Here is a 13894-nt window from a genome sequence, read left to right as displayed (position 1 = left end):
TCAAGGACCTACACATTTTCCAGTGGTGGAGAACTGATCCACTTTATTTGATTGGTCTGAACTCTTGTAATAGCCTACTAAGAGACATTGTGCGATACAAACATTGCATTTCAACATCAAATGATACACGGGTTTTTCAAGTCTCAATTTCAAAAGGACAAAAAAATAAAAGTCACCACTGTGTGTTTGATAGAGAGCTGAAAAGATGCTCTAATTCTTTTTCGGCTTCATTCGGATTTCTTTTAAGATTCAAGTTTGTAAACTTTTTTGTCATTGCCTTTGTAAACACATAGCATCCCATCTAAATAGGATGAAGAACAAAGATGTTGAAAATTACAGGAAATAAAAATCTGAACATGTGCTATGACAAATAAAAGGAAGAAACAAATATCAAGTAGAGTAGAGCAGAACTGATTAGTTGACTGAGCCAAGTGAAAGTGGAAAAAGCCAAAATATAGTATTTCTTTCACATATCTAAAAAAAAAAAGACTGGCAAAGGAAAGTTACTGCCATTTATGATGTTGACCGAGTATAATTCATATTCTAAGCTTTAAGCCTGTTGATTGACACAACGAAAGCAGAGATTAATTGTTTATGGTATTGAACCAACATGACAGCAAATCCTAAACATTTACTGGTACCATACACTTAAAACTGTAACTGTAATGCAAGTGTCACACTACAAACTCATGTACCAGCTACAAGAAAAGACGGAGAGGTCGGCACCTCCATTTTGTGTGAGTGGTGGGAAAAACTTAAAGCACATCTTAGTATACTCCTGTGCTGGAGGATGAATAAGTTACACAGCAGGTAGTATGCTTTTTGTTGTCAAAAGCTACAAAGCAAAAAAGTGCAACAATGGTGCAGACCATTCTTTATGTTTGGTTAGTTTTGTCTTTTTGTGTAATGGAAAGACAATTTACAGAGTTCAGATTTTTGTCAGGATAGTATCAAAAAAAAGGGACTAGAGAAACAAATACAAACATCAAACACTAACGTATATCTCTGAGAAAATTACTTAAAGCTGCCTTCTTTCTCAAGTCACACGGCATGGCAAAACTGTCCAAAAAAAAGAAAAGTTACTGACATAATTTACTCTTTTTTTTTTTTTCACCATGACAACATTGCAGAGCAGATCATTCTGGACAGGCTGGAAACTGCAGAGAGAGACAGCAACATGTGTCACAACATGGTCAGCTCTACGGGGGAAAACAAAAACAAAAAAACTCATTGGCTCACTTTCGTTATTCAGACTGGGTCCAGGAGTAGTCACAAGGATCTTTTTCTGGCAAAATCAAGCTTATATCAGACCTTTCACTTTTCTGCTACGACACCAGTGTTCTCAACTTTTGAAGACATTTCTCTGTCTAGAACCGGGTGAGAAGTTACAACTACCATCGCATTATTACTCCACTGTGTGGTGGAGACAGGCATCAGATATCGATGCTTTTTGAAATGTTAAGTCCGTGTTTTGTCTCGTCCTCGAATGTCCACGATGTTCAGGCTCTGGTGGTGCTCGATAGATGGCCCGCAGGGTAACACAGTCTCTGTGCTCCACTCATGGTCAAGTACAAACCACAGGTCTGGTCTCTCTTAGCATCACTATGGTAAGAATATTAAAATAGGGGTCAGGTGACATGGGGTAGAGTTGGACTGGGAGAGACCAACTGTGATATTAAAGATTATCCCCCTACTCTTCCCATTTAAATTGGATCAATTTAAAAGTGACATTAAAATAAGAAATAATCAAGGTAAGAAAAAACACTGCAAAATGTTACTCTATTTACATACATGATTTTTCTTAAAGACAAAGTATATCTTTACAGAAATTGAACAAAATTCAGAAATAATCTCTTATGTTGTTTCTTTTTACATATTAAGTTCTTCATCTTTACTATAGCTCATGTTATCCTCTCAGTCGAGTCTTGTATATTTTCCCGACAGGCTGGGTGAGTGCTTCCGGACCAAAAGCAAGTCTTGCTCTGGAGAGCCCTGCCTGTCACAGGCCGCTGCATGTACTCTCAGCAATCAGCCAGGGGGCGCCTTAGCACCAAAAATTTCATGACACCACTCCATCAACATATCACACTTGCGAATGAGCAAGGTTAGTTCTGGGAGAGGGGGGCTGTCTCTCGTGGTTGTTAGAGCTGTAGCAAGCAGGGCTCAGTCGTCACTGTCAGACAGGGTCTCATATTGCTCTGACAGCAGAGACTGCCAGACACGCTGCTGGGCCACTGGGGCTCCAGACTGAGGCTGATGCTGCTGCTGCTGCTGCAGCTGCTGCTGCTGCTGCTGCTGCTGCTGCAGCTGCTGATGCTGCTGCAGCTGCTGCAGCTGCTGATGCTGCTGCTGCTGTTGTTGCTGTTGCTGCTGCTGCTGCTGGCTCTGTATGGTGGGCGAGGCTATGGAGGTTGGTGGCGTGCTGCTTAGGATGCGCATGGTCAGTGGGTTGTAAGGGAACTGCATGGATCCTGGGGGATAAAGAAGTGGAGAAAATTTAAAAAGTTAACTACATCCACGTTTGTGTCTGTCTTTGATTTCACCAGATAAAAGTTTTTTGCAGAGGCTAGACAACTCACCCGTGGATGAGGGTCGGTCATCCCAACTCCATTGGGGTTGGGCTTGGGCTTGTCTGTGATAATCTCCCTCTGAGTGGACGGAGGACACTGAAGAGGGACGCTCCGCTACAGCGTAGGCCTGACCCAGATTTGGTGACTTGGATTTCCGGCTGTTGGCTTTGCTCTGCTTCTGCTTCCCTGTAGATTCAAATAGACAGAATGTGTAAATCAGTGACATGTTAAACATAGGATCTCTTCATAACATGTGTAAGGTTGTGAATTTGATTTGTGAATACCCATACTGGGTGATGGGTTTGCCTCCTGGCGAGCGTCACTGCCCATGTTGTTGATGGCACTCTGAGCCCCTACACCTCCCTGGTGCTCGTCCTGTCTTTCCTCCAAGTTTCCCATCAAAGCTTTGCGGATGATGTCCTCCAGGCCCAGGTTACTGGCTGGATCACCAAAGGAGTGATTCCTGGGGTTGATGCTGCCTACAAACCAAAACACAACATACCAGTGAGGAAGGAAAGATCGACAAAAGTGAAGGGATACGTTTCTAAGCAAGTGACATCGCAAACTTACCGGAGGTGGTAACAGCAGGCAAGTTAAAAATCTCTGTGCCTGGTTGCGCGTTTCCTACAAGACAAATCATTGGTAGTTGAAAAACTGAATGTCTGACAAGAATTGTAGTTAAAGATAAAAGACGTCCAATGAGCTTGAAAAGTTAGGACTGGATTTCTAGTTAACAGAATTTGTTTAATCATCTGGTGCATGCATGTTAGGTTGAAGGAACACATTAAGAGAAGACCCACTTACCAACATCAGAATCACCGACACCAGAGGAGTTTAACTTACGAAAGATCTCCTGCTTCTTGGACTTCACCATCGGCGAGGTGTTCTCCAGCTTGGTGAAGAAGGAAGGCAGATAGCTGACACTCCCTGGGGACCTAGAATCACTCCTTGAACAACACAGAGTGTAAAGAGTCAAACAGCATAAGGGTTACTACGGCAACAAGCCCTGAGAAGGACAAGGGATTTTTAACCCCACATAATGTAAAATGGCTGGCTGACATGGGGAAACATTCTGCCTGCTGGCATCATACAAGAAACATATTTACAGTAATGCCTCAAATGTCAGGGCCCTAACAGATAATTATCTTTATCAATGTGGAGATACCGGTAACTTGATATCCACATATACTACAGTTGTATGTACAAGCTGCACAAACAAAACCCCTCTTTCATCTACATTTATTGCAATCCAGCTACTATAGTAAATACTCTTAAGAGAGTCAGCTTCCATATATTAATGAATATAAATACTGATTCCAGATTAATTTTAAGCTGTATTAAGCCTTGTTGAGCTGACAGCTTCAAACTATCGAGTGTCCAAACTATGCAGTGCCAGTACCTGATCTCAGAGTTGTCAGCCTCTCGCCTCTGAGGCGGAGGCCCGCCAGCCTCCTGTTTGTCCATGCCTTGGTAGCTCTGTGGTGGAGAAATGGGTTCATAGTTCTCCATCGGACGGCCTCCCCGCTCTGGAGACTTACCCGGCCTGGAGAGGAAGGAATGAGACTCATGTTAAGATGCGTGATGCGTAATAAATCAGTCTTCCGTTTTTGTCAGGGTTAATGGTCCGGTCTGAGTACCTGGCTCTGGGCTTGTCAGGCGCATTCTCTGGTGAAACTCTACTGGATGGTCTCTGGTGGTGTAGGGCATGGACCTGGTTCTCAGGACTGTAGCGGCTGGGCATTTTGGCTCGACCCGAAGAGGACACAGTTGGCACCCCGCTCTGGAATGTTGAAGACGACGAGGAAGAGACCGGGGCATGGTCCTGATTCCGGGCAAAGTCCTGGGTTATGATATGCTGCATGACAGGAACCACAGAACAAGGCAAGTTAGGGACAATGGGATGATGTACATTGTAAATTTTATATGCGCTACTTTTTCATCTTCTCCACCCTCTCTTACCGAAATATGGTCTGCCAAGGTCATGACTCTGTGGGTCTTGGGGGCCTGAGAGTAGCTGTCTGCCTGGGAGGAGGGGGGCTGCTGGGAACTGGGCTGTGGCTCCCCTGCTGATCTGTAACGACTCATGTCGTAGGCCCGCATGCCTGCTGCTAAAGTTTGAACATGGAAAGAGTATTTTTGTTTTGGAGAGTCAGGTTGAGGTAAGGGGGTTATCAGATGGGGAGGAGTTCATATGCTGTATGCCAACAGTATTATTCTACATCTGCGACAAGAATAACTTCAAGGGAGTCTGGTGACTTGCCAACTGCCGACTGTCTCAAATGAAAAGGTCAGTCGGGGATAAGTCATTCAAGTTATGTTAGTTATACTCACCAGCAGCTAAATTTAGCCTTCACATCCAAATCAGTGTCACCGTTGTTACATGTCATCTTTGACATGAAGTGCAAAATATTTGAAACTATAAACTGAAACAGTCAGTATTCTACTTCCAAGAATCCACACGCTCAAACTGAGTTTGTGTTCATACCTGCTGCCTGTTGTTGCACCTCTTCTGATTTGTCCTGTTGGAGCTGGACTGGGGAACTAGCGGGACTGATCACCTCAATGGCTGCTCCACCGGTATTGTCATATCGATTAGATGACACTGCGGGGTGGGGATGAACAAAGAGTAATTGTTAAACAAAGGACGCATTGCGACTCAAAGATTAAGTTTAAAGTTTAACTCATTCGTGTGCTAGTCAACTCAGGTAACTGACAATGTCACTGTGTTATCGTGCACTTATGTTCGTTTTAATAAGGTTAGGACACGCGTATCCAACACACTTACAGCTGCTAGAGGAGTCAGAGCTCTGAGAGCCACGCTCTCGTGAATCCTTGTCAGAAGCTATCTGCCGTGTGATGATGACATCAATGAAGCTAGCGGCTGTGATGGTTGTCTTTCCTCGAGTCCGGAGCTCCTCTTCGATGCGCGACTTTGAGGTTTGAGGTCCCTTATCCTTAGCCCCAGCACCAGGGCCTTCAGAGTAAGCTGGATGGGGCTTACCTCCAGGCAGAGACATGGCACCATATGGTGACTGCATGGATCGTCTTTCTGCCTCCTGTTGTTGCTGCTGCTGCTGCTGTTCGGCTGCCCGCCGGACTGCAGCCGCTGAAGACATTTCGTCATCCCGTTCATGTTTGTTCTCCTTCACATTGGACACATCCATCTGCGGGGCAGAGGCGGCAGCGTCCACCAGCGCAGCAAGGGCATCAGCAGCGGTGCTGTAGCGAGAGCCACTCTGTGTTGCTGCTGTTGCTGCAGATGAATGGGGCCTGAGGAGGAAATTAAGAAATTAAGGCATCAAACATTAGTTCAGTTGTAAGACATTTAATTTTGTCAGTGTGATGAGTGAATGTGTCGCAGATGCAAACACATAGTTTAAGCTTACATTAGAGAGGTGATGACACTCTTGCCCTGGAAAATGCTCGGCCGCTGTTGAACCACTACTTCCTGTGTCCTGAGCGAGGGAGAAGGTGAGTGCAGATACCCTCGACTCCCCGGCCGGCCGGGCTGCTCTTGTCCACCTGATACACACACACACATGCAACATTGTTACAGCACTTCAAAATAAAGGATATCAAAAATAATAAATTAGAATTTGACATTTTCATTTTATATAGCAGAATTTCAAACAGCAACAAAACAACTAACCTCCGCGCATGTATTCATTGGCCCGCTCGCGGTCCCGCTCTCGTTCCCGCTCTCGTTCTCGCATTTCCCGCTCTCGTTCCCTCTCCCTCTCCCTCTCCCGCTGCTCCCTTTCCCGCTGCTCCCTTTCCCTCTCCTTTTCCTGCTGCTCCCGGTCACGCTCCCGGTCGCGCTCCCTCTCCCGTTCCCTCTCTGCATTGGCAGCTGCAGCAGCAGCAATATGGGCTTGGTGACCTGAGGAGAACAATGACAAACACCACAGACGTGAGCTTTATTCACACCAAGTCATGTGGCCTCAGCGGGATGGATCAGAGCCTCGCTCACATGTTTAGAATTAATTACAGCACCAACACAGTAATATTCCAGGAATATTGCCATGTTTGCCATTTGAGATGATACCGTGAGTGCAACAGACCACACACGGCTCTACGGTGCTGCTGCTTCAGCTGCATATCTACTGAAAAATATTCAGAATTATAATTACAAGTAAGATAATCGTAATCCTTAAATTGGATGAAACAAAAAAAAAGAACTGTATACCTATCAGATAGGCTTATCCTTATCATTTTTATTCCTCTAGGTTTTTGACGGCTTGCTGTGATTTTGAGACTATATATAAAAGAATGCTGAGATAATACGACATAACAGAATTTCAGCTGAAGAGAGAAAAAAGTTGAATTTGACAACTGAATTAATAACACATTTATATCTTCCATTTTTTGCCCCTACAAATGATCGGTTAAGGAGCACAGCCTCTCTTCTTTCTGTTTAAATAACAAATAAAATTCTATCGCCATGCCTCGGTCAACTTCGGTGCGATACCCTTCCCAGCTGGACTGCAGTTGTGACTGGATCGGCAGAACTGACCTTTGACAACTCCGGCCAATGCAGGGCTGCACTCTTACAGAGATGTGAGGGAACATGGAAGTCTTGGCAAGGAAGATAAGGGAACACGGGGAGTAGGGATAAGGAGGGGAGGGGTCCTCACCTGCCGATATGGAGGTTGGGTTGAAAGCCCTAGGAGGGAAAGGGGGCTGAGCTCCAGAGAGGTAGGCGGTGCGTTCCAAAGTGGGAGCACCTGTTCCCCCAGGGTGAGGCAACAGGATAGTTGGAGGCATCTGGGCTAGATCAATAATCCCTTTTACAGACAGAAGCAAAGGGCCAGCGTTGAACAACAAGAACCAATCCATCAATTTCTGAATGTATGAACACCGTGTACACTAACCCATCACCTTCCTCTATTAGTGCTCCCAAATACAGATTAATCAGAAAGCAACAGGGCTGCAAAGAGAGTGGGATAGTTGTAAGAGGCAACCACTCAGCAAAGGCAGAGTTGGATGACCCTACCCACTTGGTAAATTGAGTAGTAGCACTAGAAGCCAAATCATTTGCAGTCCCAAATATAGAGAGCAAATCAGCAAAATTTCTCTTGGTCATTTGCTTCTGGACGTCTGGAAAAGGTAGCCACTACTTCCCAAGCACACAATCTACACACCACAGCCCACGGCCTCTCCCTGGCCCCATGTGGCAGGTGAGAGAGGGTCAGCTGGTGGAGGGCCATACCTCGTGCTCCTGCTGGGTAAGGGATAGCGACTGTCTGTTCCCGTGGTGACAGTCCCCGGGTCATATCAGGCCGAGGAATGACTTGCATCTGCTGGGAGGTGATATAATCATTGAGGATGGTCTGCCGCGTGTTCTCCATGGTGTACAGCTGGTAGGTGTTGTGGTAGTTTGTTGGGGACGGCTGCCTGGAGAACATGAACGCTGTGGCAGAGGACAGGAGGAAAAACAAAACATATGAACAGAAGGCTCACCGATACTGATCGCAACTGCTGACGTCAATCGCTGAAAAAGATCCTGGACATGTAATGCCTATGAATTAGAGGGCCTGAGTTGCTATCATCAATTTACTCAGAATCAAAGCCATTATCATTCTGTTTGGAGTTATGATGGAAAGAGTGGAAAGGGTTGAAACACGGTACCAGGATCCAGCACTCTGTGGAAGGCCAGGGTGGGGTCAAGATGTGGAGGCAGGTGGGCTCTGTAAACTTCCCCAGGACCAACAGGCCGGTGGTGGGGGTCGAAGGGGCTGTGAGAGGCTACAGGGTCACCACTTGACACTGGGGACTTTGCTGGGACACTGTCCCTCTGTGTCGGGGTCATGGCGTTCTTTCGTTCATGTGCTGCAGATTTCACAGAGCTCATGCCACCTTTGTAGGAAAGAGAAACCCACATAGCTCATTCAATTAGTTAGTTAAACATCAACAAGAAAGTTCACCCAATGACCTCAACAGTGGGTGCACATTACATTTGACTCCTAATATATTTATTCTTGCAAATAAGAAGAGCTGGCTTAGCGAGATATGTGTCAAATTCAATTTTGTCTAACACTATAATTGCTTTAATCATCATAACAAGTGATGAATGGCTGAGAACCTACTGTCAACTGTTTATAAATAAAATGATTATGGAACATACCCTCTGGAGCACGCCCCAGCATGGGTGAACCTCTGGACACGGGATTCGTGCTGTAGTTGACAGGGGTCCGGCGAGCATTGGCATCCTCGTACATGCTCGGGCTAAGCTGGGATCTGCCAGCCTCCTGGTGTGTGGAGCGCAAGACTGAGCCGGTGGAGTTGACCACAGTGTGGCGCACCGCCTTGCTCTCCTCGTACTTGGCTCGTTCAATGGTCTCGAGTTGGGGCATGCCGTGGGGAATCTTGGAGGGACTGGTGATCAGGGACTTGACGTTGTGCTTAATAGTCGGCTGGTTGAGAGGGTGAATCTGGTAAATGGAGGCAACACTAGGTCAGTCACTAATTCCTCATCATCATCATCAGCTGCTGCTTTCAGACCTACACTGAAGTCCGGACATTGTCCTTTAAGTATTCCAGAGGGGCCATATGTAAGAACGTAAATGTTCGCAGATGTTGCTCCGGACATTCTCCGGAGTTTCTCCTGCAAGCACCCAAGTAAAATCTTCGAAGAATGTCCAAGTGAGCACGTGAGAATACGCCAGGAGTATTCACAGCGAGCGAGGGGGCATGCCGATGACTCTAAACAAAAACACGGGCTTTCCGCACGACAGTTGTGGTCATGTCCCGCCTCCTGCATGTTCTACCCAGACGCCACAGAATGCTGTTGTGAATGCGGCTGACTCAATCGGACAATCTCCTGCTGCATTTGTCATGTGTGCAAGGCAAATTCTGGAGAATGTCCCGGATCCAATTCTGCGGACATTGTCTGGAGTTCATGTCTGAAGCAGCTTTTGATTACATCCACTGTGTATATTTGTTGATGTTGCATATTCAATAGCATAAAAGTAAACAAAAACAAAAATATAATCATCAGTAATATGCTAGTTATCTGTGCACACAAGCTCTTCAAAACACAAACTGCCTCACCTGAGACATGGAGCCCTCCATAACCCTCCTGTCCGACATGTCAGGGGTCTTGCACATGTCCTGGCCAGACTGGTCTTGCCGGGGGATTTCATGAATGGAGCGTCCCATCTCTTTGATAGTATTTACTCCCTCGTAGGGCTTGCCTTTGCCAATACCACCTTCGAAAGACCGGATCGGCGGACTCTCTCGCTTGATCTGTTTTCCATATTTCATGGCATCTTCATAAGTCTCTGCAGCAGTTCTAGGTGTTCCTGAAAATGTTTTTAAAGTATTTAAGCTTTTGGGCCCTATTTGAAACCTGTAGTAACAGTGAGCAACTTCTGGCAATGTGACTTGCTTTACATATGAGCTACCTTGCATAATAGATCCAGTCATCATTGGTCTTTCCTTAGAATCTCCATGGCCACCTTCTCTAGGCAAGGCTCTGCTAATTAACCCTGAGAAACCAAAAACAAAAAAACAATCATCACCCTCCTGATACAGAGCAAACAAACCAGAACACCTGTTGCACACTCAGTGACACAAGGATTACCCTCGAATGGAGCTCCTTCCCTGCCAGTGTGTCCCCTGCCCATGGGTCCCTCCATCATATCGTAAGTGCGTTTCAATTCATGGCCCATTCTTGGGCTGCGGGTGTTTTCCCTTGGGTTCTTGATAGCTTTTGGAAATAAAAGGTCATGATCACCTGATTTGTATTCTTGGTGAAGAAATACACTAAGTTATTTAATATATCAACAACCAAAGCACGTACCATCAAAGGAGAGGATGTGACCACTCTTGCCTTCATAGATGACATGACCTTTAGCCAGCTGTTCTCCTCTGGCCTTGTCTGGGATGTTCATGTCCTCTGTGGCCAGCTTGGTGATTGTGCCCTTCAGGAGGTCAGCAGCAATGCTGGGCTGGGACAGGGCCGGTGTGCCCTATTTAGGGAGAAAGCAAAGATTTATACAACACAGGGCTCCAGACGGTGAACTAAATGGTTGCATGTGTGAACTTGAGTTTGGGTGCCTGTCCAGCATGGTTACTTTGTTAGCCGTTGTGTTTGAAAGTAGTACTTTTTCTACTTTGCTGGCTCAATACTTTCATCACATGCGCACCGATGATGAAAGGCATGAAACAACCATTTAGCCATTACTTTGTTCCAAAGATGAAGCAGTACAGTATGTGGCTGATTATTTTAAAAGCAAAATGGGAAAAGAGAGGAAAAGGATGATGGATAGGGAGAGCCTACGAAATGTCTTGACTCAACGCACAAATGAAACGGTAAAAGAGAAAAAACATATAATTTTGAACCACAGTGGCTGACAAAGTACCTGTGGTTACAGGGATTGAATAAGAGAAATTGCTCAACGGAGGAGAATGAAAAGGTCATCCAGTTCAACACTGCCTATAACATTGCTAAAGAATGACTCTCCTTCACGATTTATCAATTCATAGCTTTTATCGTACAATTACCCTATAAAACCCCCACATTCTCCAGTCATTACCTGAGTAATTGATCCCCTGAAAGCCAGACCCTCGCCCATCTTTGATGGGTTGCCTCTGCCATCCTGTATGGATGGAACTGCAGCTCCTGGGGAAGAGCAAAGAGAAGAAATGGAGAGTTAAGTTATGCGTGATTGATGTCATCTAGGGACGTTAAAACCAAAAGCTTGTTTTTCAAAATAATGGTAATTGCACTACACCTATATGTTGATTTTCTACCTTAGTGAATAAAGCACAATTAGCCTCTCATCCATTCACTCACACACACGGATGGTGGAGCTGCCATGCAATGTGCAGATTAAAGTGACATTCTAACTGTCTTCCTTTATGGATAGATGATTTCTCACATATTTTATTTTCAGTCATCACAGAAACTGGCAAGAAGCAAGCAGATGGTTTGCACAGAAAACCGCATCGTTCGGATGTATCCATCTTTTATTATGTTAGAACACTGACTGGAAAATGAATCCAATAAAACAATAAAATCTTGCTCTAGCTAAATGTTATGATGTAGCCTTGTGGCCTGTAAATATAATAATCCTCCAGAGGTGGCATTAAAGTAGGTGGTGCTGTCACATAATGTCTGACTAAAGCTGCATACAAACTTTCTAGTTCACAACAAGCCTCATGTTTGGTTTCCTGTCTGTTTGAACTTAACACTGATAAAGTAGCGTCGTAATGTGATTGTCTGCATTCTTACCCGGTTTGCTGGGATCCTGCTGCCGAGGCAGACCCAGAGAGATGGAGCCCACGGTGCTCTTCGTCCCCTCTGACCCATAGACGGCATGGGGTGGGAGGTATGTGCCAGGCGTTCCCTGCAAAAGCAGGGAAAAGAACATATTCCGAGGTGAGGCCACTGTGTTCATCAAAACAATTGATGTTGATGCTCATTCATGTGTTAAGTAATTCCTTTTTAAGACTGTGGTATATGATGTTTTAATCATATTGAAATGATATTGTCAATTAACAAGTCATAAACACTTTTCCTGACTGATAAACTTTTCACAATGGTCCAGTGAGCCAAGTTGTGGGCCTGTGTTGACCGTTACCAAGCACACTCAATGTGAGCACACACAGGACACCAGGTCCATTTTAGTAGAGCTGAACTACCATGAAAGCTCAAGTTATGACCGTCAAAAAGCTGTACACTTCAAGTGGGCACATTTTTCACTTCCTTCATTCCCTGCAAAATGTTCATTTGTTTGATTAATAACAATTATTTATGACAAGTTTAAGTACATGACAAATTGATTATAGCTTGAAATGACTTGAGATTTGTTATGAGGAAAAAAAGTTTACTTAAAGGGGACCTGCATCCATTGCTGAGATGCATTTGTCCATGTCAATAATCTAATGTGTAGTGCTTTTTCTCTTTTTTAATTTATGGTCATTTTTAAGCACTAAGACTAATTTAACAGTAAGCCGATGAACAAAAACATTATGTTATAAAAGACTGTGCCGCCTCCTCCTGGGTCAAAGCTTCTCTTGTATTCAGAAAGTAAACCGGGTTGCTTGTTGTGCAAATCCAGCTTTTGTGCAAATACAGTGTGACTGAATAACACAGAATGTTCTTATTACTGTTTAGGGTTAATGTCTGGATTACACACTAAGACGGGCACCAGTCATATAACTTACCACACAGTGCAGAGGTTTTCCTTGGATAAATGGGTTTTTAGTGGGCCATGGCGTCTGTTGTGGAAAACATTCCACCATTAACCCTAGATGTGTTAATTTTAAGCAAAAACTCACGGCAAATTTATGAATTTTAGAATTAAATTTGTCAACACTGGTTTGTCTCAACGTTCTTGTGAATAGGTGCACTTGGTGTAGAAAAGTCAGAGGAGAGTTGCTCTACTGGGGCCACCAGTTGGCCAACATCATCGTCCCACTCGTGCCTTACCTGGGAGATGGAGCCTCCGTGGATGAAGGAGGGCTTGTCCGTTGGCTTGGTGGTTGGAATGAGTGGAGGAGGAGAGGGAATGTTGGGAGGTCGAGTGGGTCTGCTGAATGTCACACGGACGCCATCTTGCATACTCTGGACCAGCTGGTTGGGGGCAGGGTGGAGGACTGGTGGGAATATAAAAAAGGACCAAAAAAATTATCTGACACAACTGTTTGTCATCCAACATTTGGGCAATAAATACTAATATATAATGATAATAATATATAATGTGCAATGAGATCACAAGATAGTTTCTGACTGCCCCGACACCACAGCTCCAATCCACTCAACATATATTAAGCTGAATTTCCCATCAAAGAACGTCAGCTCCATTATAAAAAACTTCAGTGAGTCGAGAAGTGAGTATTGAAGATGTTAGTTAATAGCCTGTTCCTCAGCCTGAGGTAACCTTGGCCCAAGCCTTCTGTCTGCTTTACCGTCTCCTGGGAAAGACGATGAAATGGATCATAATACACACAAACATACAGACACTGACCGGGAGTCATCTCCCTGCAGGGAGAACGCCTCATGCTTTTGCACTCAACAAAATCAAAAATGCAAATGTCTGAATGAGAGTTCCTCCAGCGGGCATGGACGTCATCACCCTGCCGGCTCATACGGGGATAAGAAAACAAGCCACTCCATGACGAATTGATAAATCCCTGGGGCAGAGGGGCCTGTGTGTCAAACATTTACATTCATGCTACAGTTCACCATCGGTGACAAAAAACGATTTGTCAGGACACAAGAAATAGGTTTGCCCCACGAGAAACGAGAGAAACTATTTCAGTCCAAGTAGTAAAAGTCCAAATGTCACTCCAACATCAACAACAACAACATTATTTTT

General features: G+C 44.8%; 1 protein-coding gene across 8 annotated transcripts in view; it reads right to left on the bottom strand.

The window, feature by feature from the left end:
* Positions 1–26: 26 nt before the first annotated feature.
* Positions 27–13894, bottom strand: part of ncor1 (nuclear receptor corepressor 1) — a 56006-nt gene continuing 42138 nt past the window's right edge. For 5 of the 8 annotated variants that reach the window (XM_035626403.2, XM_035626401.2, XM_035626404.2 and 2 more), the window contains 23 exons: positions 13006–13172; positions 11806–11920; positions 11108–11193; positions 10372–10540; positions 10153–10278; positions 9974–10057; positions 9621–9871; positions 8695–9001; positions 8199–8426; positions 7780–7980; positions 7205–7354; positions 6220–6450; positions 5957–6092; positions 5356–5840; positions 5056–5172; positions 4530–4678; positions 4208–4425; positions 3970–4113; positions 3375–3517; positions 3141–3194; positions 2855–3049; positions 2580–2756; positions 27–2471 (listed from right to left, as the gene is read on the bottom strand). In XM_035626403.2, coding sequence (XP_035482296.1) covers positions 2164–2471; positions 2580–2756; positions 2855–3049; positions 3141–3194; positions 3375–3517; positions 3970–4113; positions 4208–4425; positions 4530–4678; positions 5056–5172; positions 5356–5840; positions 5957–6092; positions 6220–6450; positions 7205–7354; positions 7780–7980; positions 8199–8426; positions 8695–9001; positions 9621–9871; positions 9974–10057; positions 10153–10278; positions 10372–10540; positions 11108–11193; positions 11806–11920; positions 13006–13172 — 4241 coding nt within the window. In that variant the 3' untranslated portion in view covers positions 27–2163. The remainder of the gene's footprint in view (positions 2472–2579; positions 2757–2854; positions 3050–3140; positions 3195–3374; positions 3518–3969; positions 4114–4207; positions 4426–4529; positions 4679–5055; positions 5173–5355; positions 5841–5956; positions 6093–6219; positions 6451–7204; positions 7355–7779; positions 7981–8198; positions 8427–8694; positions 9002–9620; positions 9872–9973; positions 10058–10152; positions 10279–10371; positions 10541–11107; positions 11194–11805; positions 11921–13005; positions 13173–13894) is intronic. The other 3 variants (XM_035626399.2, XM_035626400.2, XM_035626402.2) reach the window with 3 other exon arrangements.

The sequence above is a fragment of the Scophthalmus maximus genome, chromosome 2 (assembly GCF_022379125.1).
Source record: "Scophthalmus maximus strain ysfricsl-2021 chromosome 2, ASM2237912v1, whole genome shotgun sequence".
NCBI classification, from domain to species: Eukaryota; Metazoa; Chordata; class Actinopteri; order Pleuronectiformes; family Scophthalmidae; genus Scophthalmus; species Scophthalmus maximus.
The sequence above is the reverse complement of the archived record's forward strand: the minus strand, read 5'-3'. Positions and strand labels throughout refer to the sequence as shown.